The sequence below is a fragment of the Lytechinus variegatus genome, chromosome 3, assembly GCF_018143015.1.
Source record: "Lytechinus variegatus isolate NC3 chromosome 3, Lvar_3.0, whole genome shotgun sequence".
NCBI lineage: Eukaryota > Metazoa > Echinodermata > Echinoidea > Temnopleuroida > Toxopneustidae > Lytechinus > Lytechinus variegatus.
Window position 1 is genome coordinate 52,821,338 of NC_054742.1, and position 19,554 is coordinate 52,840,891.

Sequence of the window (19,554 nt, forward strand, 5' to 3'; positions counted from 1 at the left end):
AAGCCCCCTCCCAATATTTTGTATGCACCCTGTGTGGTGGTTACCAATAAAAAAATGCACGCAGCCAACATGTCAAATAGACAAAATGCAGCCAGAATCAATACCCCGGTAAGTTTTTCTAGGCTTTATTTATATTTGTTTTCTTCTTTTTGTTTTGAAGTTGTTTTTATAGTTCTTTCAACGCAATGCAGCTACTATTACTGCATGTACTAATTAATCGTATCTGTGCTTTGCGCAGAAAGCTGCGCAGTGAAAATTAATGTGACGTGGAATCTCGACGTAGAATTCATTGCTGCCAGTAAAACAGAGGACATCACTTGTACAATATTTTGATAATTCCCAGTCTAACATGATGCTCCGACGTGATAAGAAAGACGAGGAAGATGGTGAGATTTAAATTTACATCTTAAAGTCAATTTAGATTTTCTGTAACTATTTTGTAAATTATTTGTAGTTTACGTGTAAAGGTGAGGGAATTGACTTGGATAATGACAATCCCCATCTACCGTAAATGGTGTGAGTTGTTTGTTCACGCTCTCACATTATTTGGATGCGGAGCTCTTTATGTGTCATGAAACGCTCATCTTAATGTAAACGGCCAAAATGCTCACTTTTGCCCATGCGAGCAAACTAATGTTAATCATTTTTTTTTTACTAGACAATACTGAAGAGTATCCCGCCCAAGAATTTGACATGTTGATGTTCACCTGGGGCCGATATTGCAGTGCACGAAATTTGCAAGGACTGCCTTTCATGTCACCCATCTTTTATGATGCGCCATGTGAAACGCATTTTAAATAAATCATCTGCAAACATATTTCATTCGTCCATTAAAATAAACAAAATATTTGTTTATAAAATGATGTGATATATCATGAAATTGTATAAAATTTGATTTAAAAGCAAGCTAATGAATCTTATTCTTTATCATAAATTTCAGAAACACCCCGCTTATAGCGTATCATAAAAGATAGGCGACACGAAAGATGGTCCTTGGAAAGACCATTTCGTGCAATCGCCCCCTGGCCCTAGCCTGGAGTGGTCTTCTGCCCTCTATCGGTAGCAGACCTGTATGCGGGGTGGGGTGACTTCCTACAACACAAATTGGCATTTTCAGCCGATATCACACTTACTCTTAGAGTATTTCAAAACCTGGAACAACTGTCAGTTTAAAAAAAAACATATAAAATATATAACAGATTTTAAATTCCCATTGATTATGAATGGGAAAACCATGAACTGTTCATTAGGTGTAATAGGCTTTTCATATTTTCCTAATTTTATTTCTCAGTAAAATTTTGTTCAGGTTTGTAAAGAAAAAAAGAGAGAAAGACCAGAATTTACTCTGGAAATACATGATGATATTACATGATACCAAACATTGAATTAAAACCATCAGGATAAACTCTCAGACTTGCCACTCATTCAATGAACAAGGTTATGACATAACTTGAGAGACTTGCAATGAAACAGAGACAAAAAGGTGACCATTGTGGGTTCATCATTTAGCAATAAATGGCAGACAAATCCCACTGTATTGTGGTCTGGCTAATAATAATTCCAGCGTTGTTATCTTCCCTCAGTCTCAGACCCTACATTTAATAGCAATGTTTAATTCTAACTTACATCTTAATCATGTATGAACGTATGCATTATCTATAGATCTGAAATTTATTCTTTTTTTGCTTTCCAAACAGGAAGCAATCCATTCCAAAATCTGGACAGAAGCGCAGTCCTCCAAGAGGTAATTCTCAAATCATTTAGAAAGCACTCACACAAGAATACTTTAATTTTTTTCAGCAAGTGTTCAGTCCATTCATTATTAGCTTATATTAGTGGTGACCTCAAATATTCATAGGTATTTTAAAACATTGAGAGGTCCATTTGTGTGCACTTACAGGGGGAGTGAACTGTATGTGGTCTCTCATTGACTGTGTGTTATAAATACATAGTGTTAAAATATATGTCTTAAAATATACGTTATTAAGATATCTACTAATACTGAATATATACTTAATATTACATTTTTGTCAGCAATGACCTTTATGTGCACATACACCAATTGTATCTATGAATTATCTTGATTTTATCTACATGTATTGTAATGGCTTAAAAAATAAAGATAAAATGATAAGTTAGGCAAAAAGAAATTGTTTCAGTATTTGATTTTCATGAGCTGATTATTCATGCTATGTAATTTTTGTGATTTGTTATAGGCCCGTGTGTTCAATGCTACTCCTATAAATCCAAGGAGATGCTGCCATATTTTGACAAAGGTCATGTACATCATCAACCAGGTAAGAATTTGAATTGGTGTTCCAAAGTGAGTTGGATGAATGAATTCACCATTGTAGATCAGAAGCAACAATGATGGCAGCATCCAATTTAACATAAAAGTTTCTAAATTTTTATTACAATTTTGAATAAATATAGTCCTATTCTATCGATTTCAGACATTAGTGATATCCACTGTCACTGATAGGGCCTAATAATCACTGATGATGTGTTAGAAATTGCATGTCACAAAAGTTATGGTCAAATATCATTTCAGGTCAGTGAACTTAGACTATATTTTGGCATCTACTTGGAATAAAAAACAACTAATATAGATCTTGCATTTCAGAATAAGTTTTGAAGTTCGTCCTACTAAAGATAACTTTTCATAAATGGATATCAAATATCTACATTCGTTTGAGTAAAATTTGGAGTCACAGTGTCAAGGCAACTAACAGATAGTATTAGGTCAATTTCGAAAGAAAAATATTTTACCAAGAAGAAAAAAAAATCTGATCAGCATTGTAGGGCTATAAAGTTGTATTATGTCCGAATGTCACCTACCATTAACAATTTTGTGTTGACTTCTATAGGGAGAATCAATTGGGACTACAGAGGCTACAGAGACTTTCTTTGCCATGACAAAGCTCTTCCAATCAAACGATGTAAGTATGAAATCTAGTTCTGTAAACTTGAGAATATTTATTTTTTGTACCTACTTCCCGCGTGAGAAAAACTAAATGATGGAATTGAGATATTGGAGTTGTTTTTTCTCATAATGCAGATATAAATTACTTTGATTTTGAAACATTGACGTTTGATTTTGATGGATATAAATATCATATTTACCATTTTCATTTCCATATTGTGAGGGAGTATAGTATTAAGTTCCCAATTTGCAAATTGTCATTGAATCTTCACCACAGTATAGTCAGATAGCAATGGAGTTTTTTAATAGATGATCAACATGCTGCTATTTCCAATGTTTTTTTTTTGTAATATGTAGTGCTAATGAATGCAAATATACTGCATGTATATATGTCAACAGTAAAAAAAAAATTGTAAGGGTTAATCCAGTTATTGAGTGATATTTACACACTGAGAAGTGTGTGTGGTTAGCGAGTGAAACTTCACACTCCCAGGTCCTCGTTCTGATGGAATAAATTCAGCTTTAAAAAGTTTAAATTTACTTTAGATTACTTTAGGGCTTCTCTTAAGTTGCTATTAGCTGTAATGCAAAATATTTGTTTTGAACAGAAGTAGAAATATGCTTCATTTAGAAAATATTATTTTAACTCCATGGTGGTCAGATAGGATGATTCTACTTCTAATCTCAACCAATCCTTTATTTCTGTAGGTCATGCTCCGTCGTATGGTATACCTGATGATTAAAGAGATGGCTAATCTCGCAGAGGATGTGATCATAGTGACTAGTAGTTTGACCAAGGATATGACAGGCAAGGAAGATCTTTACAGGGCTGCTGCCATACGCTCCCTATGCAAGATTACTGATGTGAGTTATTGGAAGCATTTGACATCATCTTATCTCTTTTAGTCTGGTACTGTTAAAGATATTGCCACAATTGATTATTTACTTTCCATTCATTTTGAAATGTTCCAGTTGTTATGAAATATTATCTACAAGTCATTATCTGTAATGTGACTTCATTCTACGACCAAAGCCCCTTGTGATACTTGTTCATTTATTTGCTTTAATAATGAAAATGGTTTCAGATTGTTCTATTGCTGATGTATTTCAAACATTCAAATATCAGACAGTATGAAAAAAACATATTGAGAAACTATTGAATTACCTCCATCAATTAATATGATAATTGAAGAGAGCTCTTCAATAGTAGTAGTTTTACACCCAAAAGAATGTAATATCCCTGAAGAAAAAATGTAGTGCCAAATTCTAAAAGCACTCGCTCAAAAGAAGACTTTAATTTGATCAATTTTTAGATCTATTTTTATTTTTGACACCACAATGACAATGTGTAAACGTTGTATATTTAGAATATATCTTGAGAATGACAACAATTATGTTATAAAGAATGAAATTAATGTGTACCTTTTTCTTATGGCTTTGTTCTTCATCTCTTATCTCATACTATTTCTTCTTAAACTTGTGTGTGATACCAGAGCTCCATGTTGCAAGGAATAGAGCGTTACATGAAGCAGGCTATTGTGGATAAGGTTTCTAGTGTTTCTTCTGCAGCTCTCTGCTCATCTCTGGTAAGTTCTCTCATAAAATCTTTCAGAGTTTAAAATGTTTTGCGAGTATAGATAGGTGTCAACAAAGAATATATTATAGATTTAATTCCACAGAAAGTAAAGTAAAGAAAAAAAAACTTCTATGGGGGGTATCACAACATCAACATGAATTTGTTAAATGAAGCATGCTGAGCTCCTCTGCATTTTGTTTTGCTCTTTTACAGTAAGCATTATATTAAAACAATATTGTGTTCCCTTTTTCATTTGTTGTTTTGGTGAACTAGCACCTGTTGAAGCAAAGTCCTGACGTGGTGAAGAGATGGGTTAATGAGGTCCAGGAAGCAGCCTCGAACGATAACATCATGGTTCAGTACCATGCCCTGGGCTTACTCTATCATATCCGCAAGCATGATCGTCTGGCTTCTTCTAAGATGGTTAGCAAGTACACTAGGGGTGGACTCAAGTCCCCCTATGCCACCTGTTTGCTGGTATGTATACATGTAGTTTTGTACATTATTGGAGTTCTGATTAGTGATGGGTCTTTGTATTATCGTGTGACCATTCTTATGTTGTTGAAGGAGGGGAAGGTGCTATAGTGTGACCAAGGTTATGGTATCGTGCACTGTAATAAAAAGTTTTTGAATTGTGGACTATACTCAAACTTTGTGAATTGTGCACTATATTAATAATTTTAGGCCTAAATAATTTGTGAATTGGGCTGGTTACTCAGCACCAGCACAATGTAGTCAGCTAATGTATCCTCTTTCAAAAGCATGTTGCATGTACAAAACAACTTTAATTTCTTTACATAAATATTATGTAAGATTTTTAGTTATATATATATATATATATATATATATGTATGATCCAGATAGTTTGATTACTTAATTGTAAGAAAATTGTTTACAAGATTTTTACTGGGAATCCATGACTAACTCAATTTCTCAAAGAAGCCAATTGATAAATGGTGAAATTATACAGGTTATTTGTATGCTTGATTGCAAATAATGATCAATGTTATTATGCTCAAAATAGAGCCCTACAATCAAACACTAGAATTTTTGTTATGTGATCCAGAACAGATCATGATCAGTTTTGTTATAACCAGGCTTACTTGTACATGAAAGGGGGTTTTACATTGTGGAAGTTAAAATGTATTTCCTTGAATTTCTTGATAGATTCGCATTGCTGCAAAGCTGATTGCAGATGAGGATGCTGGGTGAGTATTTAGAATGTGTGATCAGTGGGACCTATTCCATTAAGCCCTACAGATTGAAATTAATGAATCTCTTGTAATCTTCTTACTTTTGTAATCTAGTTAAATAGTGATAGCTGCTGCAGTTGAAAACAAATACCTTGTTTCAAGTTCAACCTAGTGAAACAAAACCCTCAATAAAAATATCTTATGTGTAGTGGTAGTAGTTTGAAGAAAAAAATGAAATATTTTTTATATCGGACTTTATGATTACATTTGATAATCTAGTGCACAAAAAGGTAAAATTGGCAAAACTTACTTGAAATTTTGATTTTTGAAAATTTTCATCCTTTTTAAGACTTAAGTTTATTTATGAAACATTCTCTTCATTTTTTTGCAGTCATGACAGCCCCCTGTTTGACTTCATTGAGAACTGCTTGAGACACAAGAGTGAGGTGAGTGAATAATGTAGTCATTAACTGATGTTAATTAAAAAATGTACAGATGAGACAAAAAATAAAGCTTTGTTATTATATAATATGATACCTTTAAAAAAATTAATAATAATTGTAATTAAGAAATTTCTGGCTGAATCTAATTTTTTCAATTTTTTTTCATCATTTTGTTTTTGTTTGTATATTTCATGATTTGATATATTACAATTGATTGATTTTTTTTCTGTATTGATTGATCTTTGTTATTGTATGCATTATTGCAGCATTTTAATGGATGTAGATAAGTGAATTTTGATTTGAAGAACTGGAATACGTGTGCAATGTGTTGATATGAGGTAGTATATGTTGCATTCTCTTTACCAACACTCCTGTCCATAACAAGTTTTTACAGAACAGTGTATTATGTTTGGGTTTTTTTTTCCACCGATAAAGTGAAAATCAAATAAGTATTAGGATACTCTTTTACCAATGTTTATGCCACTTTGTTTGTCATGTGATTAATTTCTGATACATCAATTATATCAAAATTCTCTATCATGTGTTACTATGTGTTGTTAATTAGATGGTGATCTATGAAGCTGCCAGTGCCATTGTTAACATGAAGAATACCACATCTCGTGAGCTGAATCCAGCTGTGTCTGTTCTTCAGTTATTCTTAAGCTCTCCCAAACCAACCCTTCGTTTTGCTGCCACCAAGACCCTTAACAAGGTAAGAACCAGACAAACATGCTTCTATATGAATTATGATGTTCATTAAAACAAAAATGATTAAACAGGCTGAGTCTGTATAAATAAATTGGATATCGGTAGTGATTATCCAAGGAAAATAGTGACAGCCACACATCTCATGCTGATAAAGTTAAGCATTTCCCTAAAACAAGTTGCAACAAAATAATATTTAGACATCACTTGGGAGCAGTTGTGCTAGGTTATGCTACATGATAATTATGTAATAAAAAGCCATCAAGTGCCATTTTCTCAGAGAAACAAAAAAATATTGTACTTTTCCCTAAAATATATACTTGATTGTGCATGCGCTTGTATGAATAATGATCTATTACAAAAATATAAAGTTTATTCTAATGTCATCCACCTTCTATCAGTCAGATTTCTCCTAAGAAGCTACTATTCCTAAAGTCTCTCTTGAAAGCTTATAGCCAGAGGTGACTGTATTTTGATAAATGATACTTGAGCGTGTGGCCTCAAATAATTTCTAAATTCACCTGCCCTCCATTCAGGTTGCGATGACACACCCTGCTGCTGTCACTGCCTGCAACCTTGACCTTGAGAACCTCATCACTGATGTGAACCGCAGCATCGCGACCCTGGCCATCACCACCCTACTGAAGACTGGCAGCGAGAGCAGTGTGGACAGGCTGATGAAGCAGATTGGTACCTTTATGAGTGAGATCTCTGATGAATTCAAGGTGGTGGTGGTGTCTGCAGTCAGGTCACTCTGTTCCAAGTTTCCTCGCAAGCATGCAGTTATGATGAGCTTCCTCTCCACTATGCTCAGGGATGAGGTGAGAATGATGACATACTTATCTCAATTTCTTGTCTAGATAATCATGTTATAAATTGGTTGAAATGTTATCCGCACTTGATCAATTGTACATGAATATGTTTTTTTTTTGGGTGTTGGAGGGGTTTATTCTAACAATTGTTGAATTTTCACTGATAAATGTTACAAATTACTAAAAAAAAAAATTCCTGCATGTTATTGGATGAGGCTTAGTGACAGCGAATTGGTCGACGAAAAATCACAGACAAACCTCTTCACAAAAAGATTCCTAATTACCATCATTGACTTTATGCAACATAGTTGCAATAAATTTCCCATTTTGTTCCCCCATTCATTCATTCTTCAGGGTGGATTTGAGTACAAGCGAGCCATTGTTGACAGTCTGATTGCCATCATTGAGGAGAATCCAGAGAGCAAGGAGACTGGACTGTCACACCTATGTGAGTTCATAGAGGACTGTGAACACACCTCTCTTGCTACCCGTATACTTCATCTGATTGGACGGGAGGGACCACGCTCACCCAATCCTGCCAAGTATATCCGCTTCATTTACAACCGTGTCATCCTGGAGAATGCTGCCATCAGGGCCGGTAAGCTAATGCCTTTCATTTTGACAGCTGGAGATTTATATACATTTGAATATGCTTTAGTCACCACTTGTTTGTTAAGGCAGTTTTGCCTTTATATGATTCTTGTTCGACTATTTTATATAGGCAGACTTCCATAAAGAACACTTTGCCATTAACTCCATTTTCTTGAATTTTTTTTTAGATTCTGGAAGTCAGATAACTGTCATTTTGTATGTGTATGGATCCTTTCAATTTTATATTTCTACCCTGCTGAGTACTGAATACTCACAGAGAGGTATCAACAAGGGGAGCCTTTAATGAAAAGTTTTGTCAATTTTTTTTTTCTGCCTAATTTATTCCCAGCCAATCAAATAAGCTTATAACAGGTGAAAATCACTTTGACAAAACTCTTCATGAAATGCTCCTGTGGTCCCTGTCGTGTGCGTGTGTACAGTAAAGCATTTTGTGCAGTTTGAGACCATGCTAGTGTTCATTTTATTTAAAGGACATGTCCACCCCCAAAAAAAATGATTTGAATAAAAAGAGAAAAATCCAACAAACATAACATTGAAAATTTCATCAAAATCGGATATAAAATAAAGTTATGACATTTTAAAGTTTCGCTTAATTTCACATAACAGTTATATGCACATCCCGGTTGGTATGCAAATAAGGGAACTGATGGTATCACTCACTATTTCTATTTTACTATATGAAATATTCTAATTTTCTCATTGTCCTGTGTAACAAAGCTTTATTTCTCCCTGAACTTGTGGAATTACCATTGTTCAATATTTTATGATTCAGTCAAGTTGGTCCTTATTGTCAAATCTGAAAAAATAGAAATATTGTATCATTCAAACAGTAAAAACAAAAGAAATAGTGAGTGACAGACATCATGGATTTTCTTATTTGCATGAGACTAAATTGTGCATAAAACTATTTTGTGAAAAATAAGCAAAACTTTAAAATGTCATAACTTTCTTATTTTTCATCCGATTTTGATCAAATTTTCAGCATTGTGCTTGTCTGATTTTTCTCTGAGGATCCAAATCAACATTTTTCCGAGGTGGACTTGACCATTGAGATTTGAATGAAAACGCAGTAGGTATAATAAATGACATTTTGTGTGAGATTAATGATAGTTTGATAGGGAACATGAATGTGACTAAGAGTAACCACCATTGTCTCTTTATTTCTTTACAGCTGCTGTTAGTTCCCTGGCCAAATTTGGAGCCCACTGTGAGGAGTTGCTACCCAGCATTGTGGTTCTGCTTGAAAGGTAAGTGAATTGTCTCTTAGCCTGTCCAAGCATTGTGATTTTGGTACATTTATTAGGTGGTCTGTCATTTATGACAGATCACCTCTTAATTTCGTCAATTTCTTCTTATTTATTTATTTATTTTTAACGATTTTCTTGTCGCCAAGTTATCTCAAAATGGACTTGATCAATTTCATTGAATTTCATGTCATTTATGGGATCTGTCATGGACACGTCAAAATAAGCTTTTCAAGGTCATCAGGTCATGATGACGTCATCTAGGCGCCATTTTGTAAAATCACATTATCAATCATATCTCCATTATCAATTATCAAAAATCAATTAAATTAACATCACATCAACTTCAGGTCAAAGGTCATTAGGTAATGTCATCAAAGGTCACCTGGAGGTCACGACGCGCGTCAAAATTTCAAAATGCTCAAAATCACTTTTTTACCAAACGAGAGTACGTTTCAGGTCATTTTAAGCATTTCAAAAATTTGCGCGCGCGCACATATGCGCGCGCGTTTCCGCGCGTTACACCTTAACGAAACTCAGAAACACCGTTTTTTTTACATCATTGCATTGATAATATAATTCTGAACAATTCGATACCTTGATCAACCTTCTACGACCATTAATGACGAAATTAACACCCGTTAAAGTCTGCAGCACGTGTGCGCGCGAGCTCTCACTATAGGCCATATATGGGCAAAAACATGCCTATTGAAAATTCACTGTAGCTCTTTAAATAGTCCGTTGACCCCCAATTTTTTTTTCATATATCGATAGAGTATGAGTTGTAGATTTGATTTCATGTCATCAATGTCCCTAAATTATATCGTGACGTCATCAAAATGGCGCCTAAACTAAAAATTTCATTTTTTCAAAAATGACGTCATCAAATTTATGCAAATTTGGTTGTAACTTCTCGAATATAGATCGTTTTTCGCCCAGATTTCGATATGTTGTAGTTTAGAATGTACTCTTTCTCCTTAGTTAACATGAATATTCGTTTTGAGAAATGCATCATTGCGTAAAACAGCGATGAAAAGAGGCATGTCATTTTTCCTTATTTTGCGTGTAATCTCTATGGGACATGACTTTTTCTCAAAACCAGATTCGACATTCCTCTATTTCGTGAGCCATATCTCCATTTTTTCTTGTCAGTTTTCTTTAAGCTTTTAGTATGTTGTAGCTGAGATTCTGGGCTATCGGAAGTGTGCCCTTCATTTTTTGATCAGATGCCGAGATCATGCCCGTATTTCACTTGCAAAATTGGACTTGTAATTCTCAAAATTGCTTACGTGTATTCTCTATGGGGAATATCGTGGCTTTGACTGCTTTCTAAAGGGCGCGGGTTCGAGTCCTGCGGTGAACAAGATGATTTTTTTTTCATTTTTTTTTCTTTTTGCCACTTCTTACATGATCCTTTATGATAATTAAAAGGTATAAATGTTTAAATTTAGCAAGATAAAACAGATTATAATTGATTTTTTTCATATCACATGTGTTTTGCGTGTAATCTCTATGGGACATGACTTTTTCTCAAAACTAGATTCGACATTCCTCTATTTCGTGAGCCATATCTCCATTGTTTCTTGTCAGTGTTCCCTGAGCTTTTAGTATGCTGTAGCTGAGATTCTTAGCTTTCACACCTGTGCCTTCATTTTTCGATTTGATGCCGAGATCATGCCCGTTTATCGCTTGCAAAATTGGATTTGTAATTCTCAAATTTGCTTACGTGTAAAGTCTATAGGAAATATGCTAGCTCAATCGGTTAGGCGTCAGACTTGCATCTCATTCAATCATGCGGGCAGGGGTTCGAGTCCGCGGGTGAACATGATTTTTTTTTTTACTATCTTGCGCACGATCAATTATAACAATTCTAATAATTAATAGCTTAAATATTGCAAAATAAAACAGGTTATAATTACTTTTTTTCGTAATATATCTATCTAATCATATCCGTCCATCCGCTATCTGTTATAAATCTATATTTCTATCTATCTATCCATCTGTCTGTCTATCTATCTACCTACATGACATAAATGTCTATCTCTCTATTCAATATATATCTACCTGTTTGAATATGTCTCTCTCTCTCACTCTAACTATCTATCCATATATATGTCAATATGTCTATCTACCTACTTTGTATATGTATCTGTCTATCTATCTCTCTCTCTGTCTAATATAATATGCCTATCGGTTTAGATATATATATTTATCTATCTTTCTATATATCCATCCATCTATCTGCCTGTCTATCTATCGTTCTATATGTTTGTCTGTCTGGCTATCTATCTATCTATCTATCTATTTCTCTTATATATATCTATTTGAATTGGTCTATCTTTCTATCTATCTATATGTCTGTCTATCTATGTTTTATTAATATAACCACCTATCATTTATCTCTCTATCCATCACTTGATCCATCCATCGCGCCATCCATCTATATATATAATCATGATCTATCTTCTATATATCTGTTTGAATATGTATGTCTGACGATTGTCATCACCACATTAATAATCTCATTTGGCAATGGTCAACATTTATTCTTTGGATGTCTACGATCAAGATTATCAATCATATCTAAATGATTCATTTCATACATTAGCCGACACTGAATGACAAATCATGACAGACCACCTAATTCGTCCGCATGACGAATTAAATTCTAGTTATATCTTAATGATGCAATCCCAAGCAAAATATAGAACTTGAAATGTCATATACCAAATTTATGTTTTGTTTTTTCTGAATCCTGCATGGTCCATCCCTATGGCTTTATCTTCTGTATGTAATTATTTTGTTTTATTTAATTTCCAGTAAGGTTTTGTCAATTTCTGTCTAATAACTTCTTGATCTAATTAGTGTATCTGTTTGTAGAACAGTTTCTTAACTGAAGTGGCTACCCTGGGTAAATCAAACATTATTATTATCATTATTTGATAAGCTGATAATAGACCTAAGAGTTGTGACACAAACAGGGAAAATTAAAATGAAATTTTGATATCACAATGGAATATTATGTGCTTCGATTCTTCATTAAGATTGAAGCATATATCAAAGCTTGTTAATTAACATAATTCGTGTAATTTGTTTCACCATGTATAAGCAGTATCTAATCCAAGCTCAAGTTGCTATTAACCTACACATTTTATTGAATTGTTTGGTTAAGACAAAGTTTTAATTCATCTATTTGATATTGACCTTCATCTTATTGTTTGTTTCCTATCAGATCTTTGCTTGACTCTGATGATGAGGTTCGTGATAGAGCTACCTTCTACTTGAGTATCTTGAAGCACAGCCAGAAGCCACTCAACTCGGCTTACATCCTGAATGGTAATGTCTTGATTATCTTCTTTCCTTCTTTTTATTATTATCTTGGGCCATTATGTTATAGGGTTGTCTCCTCAAACCATAATGAATGCAATTTCTTGAAGAAGCTGCGTCTAAAAAAAAAATCTTTGTATTTAATATGAAATGAATACATCTTCAGAAATATTGGTGTCTAGTTTTCAGATTCTGGAATTTCATCATTGGTATTATAATTTTTGTGGAAATGCAACAATGAAATATCCTAATTTGGGATGTAATTCCAAATTTAAACTCTTTGTATTTGAACATTGATTATTTTGGATCCATGCCATTTGAATATATGAATTAATTTGTTTTTCTTCTACTCTTTGATCTTAGGTTTGAGTGTATCCATCGCTGGACTAGAGAGGGCGCTTCACCACTACACCCTATCTCCATCGGAGACTCCATTTGACATAAAGACTGTACCCATTGAGACACAGCCGTTGACAGAGCAGAAACCAGTCTGTGAGTTTGAATCCAATATCGTTATGACCTTGGGAGTATTTTTTTAATGTTTAGACAAAATGAAGATGGTAAAATTCACTGTGATAACATTTGCACCCTGTGTGCTACTCAACAGATGTACATATATTCTGATTTGATCGATGACCCATAGGCCTGTATTCTGAACTCTAAAGTTGTGGTTTATGTAGAGATAGCCAATCGTGACACAAATCTCTTAACGATTCAATTCATTAGCTCATTAGACCCTTCAATCAATTGTTTTGGAATGATAATTGTTTTTGTCTCACCTGCGAAGCAAAGTGAGACTATAGGCGCCGCTTTTCCGACGGCGACGGCGGCGGCATCGTCAACATCAAATCTTAACCTGAGGTTAAGTTTTTGAAATGATGTCATAACTTAGAAAGTATATGGACCTAGTTAATAAAAGTTGGCCATAAGATTAATCAAGTATTACTGAACATTCTATTAGAGTTTCATGTCACATGACCGAGGTCAAAGGTCATTTAGGGTCAATGAACTTAGACCATGTTGGAGGAATCAACATCGAAATCTTAACCTGAGGTTAAGTTTTTGAAATGTCATCATAACTTAGAAAATATATGGACCTAGTTCATGAAACTTGGACATAAGGTTAATCAAGTATCACTGAAGATCCTGCATGAGTTTCAAGTCACATGACCAAGGTCAAAGGTCATTTAGGGTCAATGAACTTTGGCCGAATTGGGGATATCTGTTAAATTCCCATCATAACTTTGAAAGTTTATGGATCTGATTCATGAAACTTGGACATAATAGTAATCAAGCATCACTGAAAATTTTGTTCAAGTTTCAGGTCTCATGATTAAGGTCAAAGGTCATTTTGGGTCAATGAACTTTGGCCGAATCGGGGGTATCTGTTGAATTACCATCATAACTTTGAAAGTTTATTGGTCTAGTTCATTAAACTTGGACATTAGAGTAATCAAGTATCACTGAACATCCTGTGCGCGTTTCAGGTCACATGACCAAGGTCAAAGGTCAATGAACTTTGGCCAAATTGGGTGTATCTGTTGAATTACCATCATAACTTTGAAAGTTTATGGATCTGATTCATGAAACTTGTACATAAGAGTAATCAAGTATCACTGAACATCCTGTTCAAGTTTCAGGTCACATGATCAAGGTCAAAGGTCATGTAAGGTCAATGAACTTTGGCCATGTTGGGTTTTTTTTGTTGAATAACCATCATATCTCTGTAAGTTTATTGGTCTAGTTCATAAAAAAGGGAAATAAGAGTAACCATGTATCACTGAACATCTTGTGCGAGTTAGAGTAGTATTCAAAGTGAGTACTGCTGCTATATTGAACCACGTGATGCAGGTGAGACGGCCAGAGGCATTCCACTTGTTCTTGATTATTTAAGCAAGTAAAACAATATTGAACATCAGAAATATGCAATATTAACAATTTTTAAAAATCTTTTGGCTTCCGAAAATCAAAGTACACAGTATGACCATGATTTAAGTTTAACTGGAAAGAATATGGGCCATATCGGTAATCCACTTCTTATTGCTTGTATACTTTTTTAAATGCCTCATACTTAGAATAATTTTGTGTTTTTCTTCCATCTGATCAATTCAGCTGACATTGCTCCTGCTATGGCGAAACAAGAGAAAATGGCTCCTCCTACTCAAGATATTTATGCTGGTGAGTTGCAGTATTTTCAAACACAATCATAATATTCATTTTAAGAATACATCTCAGACTGTATGAGAATGATATCAGAGATTTTGTTGAACACTGTATTGGTCAGAATTGTGATAACTGCTTTGTGTTTGCTATTCATCTTTAGTATTGAAGGTTTTAATATTGTTTTTACAATAAACAAGCAAATAGCAAGGAATTGTTTGTTGTTCTAATAACAGGGGATGAGGAAGCAAGAAACAATTTTCAGGATCTTGTTTTCATTTTCTTGGTTCAATTTCCATATATCTACTTATAGATCAACTGAAAGCTATTCCCGAAATTGCTGAATTGGGACCACTGTTCAAGTCGTCAGTAAAGCCCGTTGAACTCACTGAGTCAGAGACTGAATACATGGTTGGATGCATCAAACATACATTCCCAGAGCACATTGTGTTCCAGGTAATTTCTTTTAATTTGTTGTTTGTATTTCGTGCCACACAGAATTCATAATCTGTACATGTGGATTAAGATATATACTAAATCTGCAAGCTTTTCTGTGTGAAAACAAAATTTGTTCCCCCCCCCCCCCCCCCGAGTGTTGAAGGGGGGGTCTCTTGCATTCCATCATGAAGTTTGCATTAATAGCTCATGGTGGACTGCAAGTGACCCAATTGATTACAATTTTTGTAATGATCTGAAAGGCAAGTATCCATAATTATTTTCAAATACAGTAAGTCTGCATAACTCACACTTCATTGAGTTGAAGGAAAATTCTTCAGACCTGAATATGCAAAGCATGTGTTCATTTCTATCTTCCAAGTTGAATTTCTCCTGACTCAAACAGACTTCTCTCGTCTCAAGAGATTCGGCCTAGGTAGATTCACCTGTAACTCAAAGAAGTAGCTACATACTTCCAAAGCTCTCTGGAAAAAGACAGGGGTTGTTGTACATGATTGATAATAGGATAATAAGACATCATTAAAAATAATGGTGTTGTATCATTGTAGTGTCGTACGCATGACACCTAGTTTAATTATAACAAAACTCTGCATCTCTATTCAGTTTGACTGCACCAACACATTGAATGACCAGCAGCTTGAGAATGTCACTGTACAGATGGAGTCTGCTGAAGGTTTTGAGGTCCAGCAGTACATTCCTGCACCAGTCCTCAAGTACAACCAACCAGGTACAACCTACACAGTGGTGCAGATGCCTGATGATCCCTCCGATGGTAAGATCTCAACACACTTTTACATTAACAATGGGCTCATTTGTATTGTAACCATAGTATAAACAGTTGATATAATAAGAGTGCATGCATTTGTGGACTCTTTCGTAATTTTTGTTTGATACATGAAATATGCATAAACTATGGCTTCAAACCACACATTCAAAACCACCTTTTTGAATGACTTGAGGCAGGAGGCTAGATGAGTTAATGAGAAGTCCTGGCAGCGATGAGTAGATGAAATGAATATTGACGCAAGTCATGGGCAGCTTGACTCTCCTTCATCAGAAGTGACGGACAGTGATGTATCTTCTCCATAATAACATCCATTTATTAAATCAATTTTGATGGAAGTAACATGTAATCTGTAATTTTCCGGTTTGAATTATAATTTTAATGATTTGTTTATCTATTCTATGTCCATAGTATCGAGTGCATTTAGCAACACACTGAAGTTCACTGTGAAAGACTGTGATCCTAACACAGGAGAGCCTGATGATGAGGGTTATGAAGATGAATATGTGGTGAGTATTGATCACTTAATTCTTTACTCGATCCTGCTTTGTAAGAGTGAAATGATAGAAGTCTGTGACAAATTTGCTTTGGAAATATCATATCACTTTTCAACTGTAAATAGCTAGTAGCCTTATAAAGATGAAACACTTCCAAGAAGAGCGCCTAAATAATTCTAACAAAAATGCACTCTGCAAGTCCTTAATGCATGCTTCAGTTTGGCTTGAAATATATATTTATTTGTTGAAATGATATTATAATGCAGTATATGTATGCATGTGTTTTCAGTTGGAGGACATTGAGATAACCTTGTCAGATCACATGCAACGAGTACTGAAACCAAACTTCATGGCATCCTGGGAAGAAGTAGGGGATGAAAATGAGATGGAGGAGACCTATGGTCTGGCATCCAAGAGTCTGGAAGGTAAGATAAGCTGTTGAGTGTTTTTGTCAATGGATCGAACAAGGGCACTGTCAAATGAAGCTTGGTGATTGAGGGGCTGATTTTTATGATTGATTACATTGATTATTGTGTATGATCAATCATAAAAATAAAAGTCAATAATCAGTTGCTAATCTTTAAGCTAAGGGACAGGGTTCCATTTCATAAAGACTTGTTATGATAACAAATGCACAATTTCTGTGACAAGTTAGCTATCAGCTAATCAAGTCAAAAAATTGCAGTAGCTATAAACTGTTATTGCAATTTGTTATTATAAAACATTTTATGAAAGGAGTCCCAGATGTTTCCTCAGGACCAAAGGTTTAGCATTTTTTGTTAACATTAGATTGTATCTGTTCTCTGGAGTGCTGTACAGCAATCTTTGAGAATGTTTTTTTTTGGGGGGGGAGTATACTATTTGAAGAATGAAAGAAGATCTGTATGAAGTCAGTTTAGCTCCCCTCCCCTTTACTATAAATATTAAAAGATCATTACGGTTTTGGTTATTTGCAGACTGAATATTGACTCTGATCATATGCTGACTCACTGATGAAACATCCTATCAGCCTTTAATCAAATTTTAAAACTATTTCTTCATGTTGGTGAATTTAATATAGAGTGCAGCGGGCAGATATGCTCACATCGTTGTATAACAGGTTATTTATGTCATGAATAGCTAAAAGGAATTGTTGCATTTCATTTGACATCCTTAATCTTCAATCTTGTTCCCATCCACAGAGGCCGTCAAAGACATTGTCTCCTTCCTGGGTATGCAGCCTTGTGAACGATCAGACAAGGTGAGTGAAGGCAGGAGCTCTCATACCCTCTACCTTGCCGGTGTGTTCCGTGGCGGCCATGACACCCTGGTCAGAGCACGTCTTGCCCTACAAGACACCATCACCATGCACATAACAGTCAGAAGCGGTGACCCGGTGGTCAGCGAACTTATCGCATCGTCTGTTGGTTAATGTCACGGTGATGGAAGATGCCATGTTCAGGATAATATGTTATGAATTAAGGTTTAAAGTAATATTCAAACTAGAGATATATGAAAGAAATATAGTTAACTTGAAAATCAGTGCTGACCATTTAAAATGATTATATTAGATAGAGGGGGTTTGAAATATTCTGGGAGTTCCTGGTAAGTTTGAGTACTTTGGAGATGCAAAGACTTGGGGCGATTATGTTCTCCAATTTAGTATAAGGTACTTTCAATTTGTGCTTTTATCTGCATCGCCAACTCATTTCAGAATATTGGTAAATTTGTAATTTAAATAACACACCAAAATATCATAAGAAATACAGGTTTTAAATTACAGATGTGATTTGTCAAATGGTTGTCATATCATTTATTATGTATTTTCCAAAACTTAGTTCCCTTGCTTAGGATTCTTGAAAGAAACTTGGCATGTACATTTGCCCAAAAATTCTTCTCCCAAGCTAAATGTAATGGTCATTTATGTGTTGAGATATAATTTATTGTTCCTTGGGCCATGGGTCAAGAACGAATTCTAGCATTCAAGTTGTTTATTTTGCAATTTACAAATATTAATGAATAAGTTTGATATTCTTCCTTCAAAACCAGTTGTAATCTAAAAAGAAGTTCACATGAAAATTTAAAGTTATGATTCAGATTGACTACTTCGCATTTATATTTTGCATAGATCCAGTCAATTATAAATGGATTTAGAAGGCGAAAAAATCTGGTATCATTTATTTATTTTGATGTGTGAAAACTAAGATTTTAAAGGTACACAACTGCTGCATTTCAGCAACAAATTTCAGGCCTGATATTTTGGTGTTTGGATATATTTAGTTGTTAACATGTTTGCTTTCATGCAAGTGATTGAGAATTCCATCTTGAGATGTATTTTAAAATGTGTTTCTGCTGTGATGTACATACAGGATAACAATGTGAAGGAGCGTCTTAAATGCATTAAAAGGCTTCTATTATCCATTTTAAAAACAAAATCAAACTGCTCATTACACTGTGGAAAAGCAGAGATGGAATAGCAGAAGAAAAATGATCAAACACTTGCAGTAATTACATTACAAAACTCAAGCACAAATCATTGATTTTGAGTATATCTAGGCTCTGAAACTTGCTTGAATGCGGCTTATTATTAGTAATACAAGGTTCAGCGTTTGTAATTAAAATTTTAATCTGCCCTTCCCTTCTTCTCTATTAATGATAGTCCCTTTTTACTGATTGAATTAGAAAATGAATTCTGATTCGAAGTATTGTGATAGGATCTAGTGTTATGAATTATTGTTACTGCTTACTGTAAGCACAATTTGTGTACTATCACAATTCCTGTCACGTGTACGTAATATACATGTAATCATGCTTCAATAAAGTATAGTCTGAAGAAATGGTTA

General features: G+C 34.5%; 1 protein-coding gene across 1 annotated transcript; it reads left to right on the plus strand.

The window, feature by feature from the left end:
* Positions 1-257: 257 nt before the first annotated feature.
* LOC121411339 (coatomer subunit gamma-2-like) lies at positions 258-19,548 on the plus strand. Its single transcript, XM_041604008.1, has 21 exons — positions 258-386; positions 1,698-1,744; positions 2,217-2,297; positions 2,868-2,939; positions 3,632-3,787; positions 4,417-4,509; positions 4,773-4,976; positions 5,667-5,707; positions 6,084-6,138; positions 6,701-6,847; positions 7,377-7,661; positions 8,007-8,250; positions 9,436-9,511; positions 12,741-12,844; positions 13,199-13,327; positions 14,948-15,013; positions 15,309-15,451; positions 16,055-16,223; positions 16,647-16,744; positions 17,022-17,157; positions 17,914-19,548. The coding sequence occupies exons 1-21, from the start codon at positions 350-352 to the stop codon at positions 18,141-18,143; spliced, it is 2,613 nt and encodes an 870-aa protein (XP_041459942.1). The 5' UTR covers positions 258-349; the 3' UTR covers positions 18,144-19,548.
* Positions 19,549-19,554: the final 6 nt, after the last annotated feature.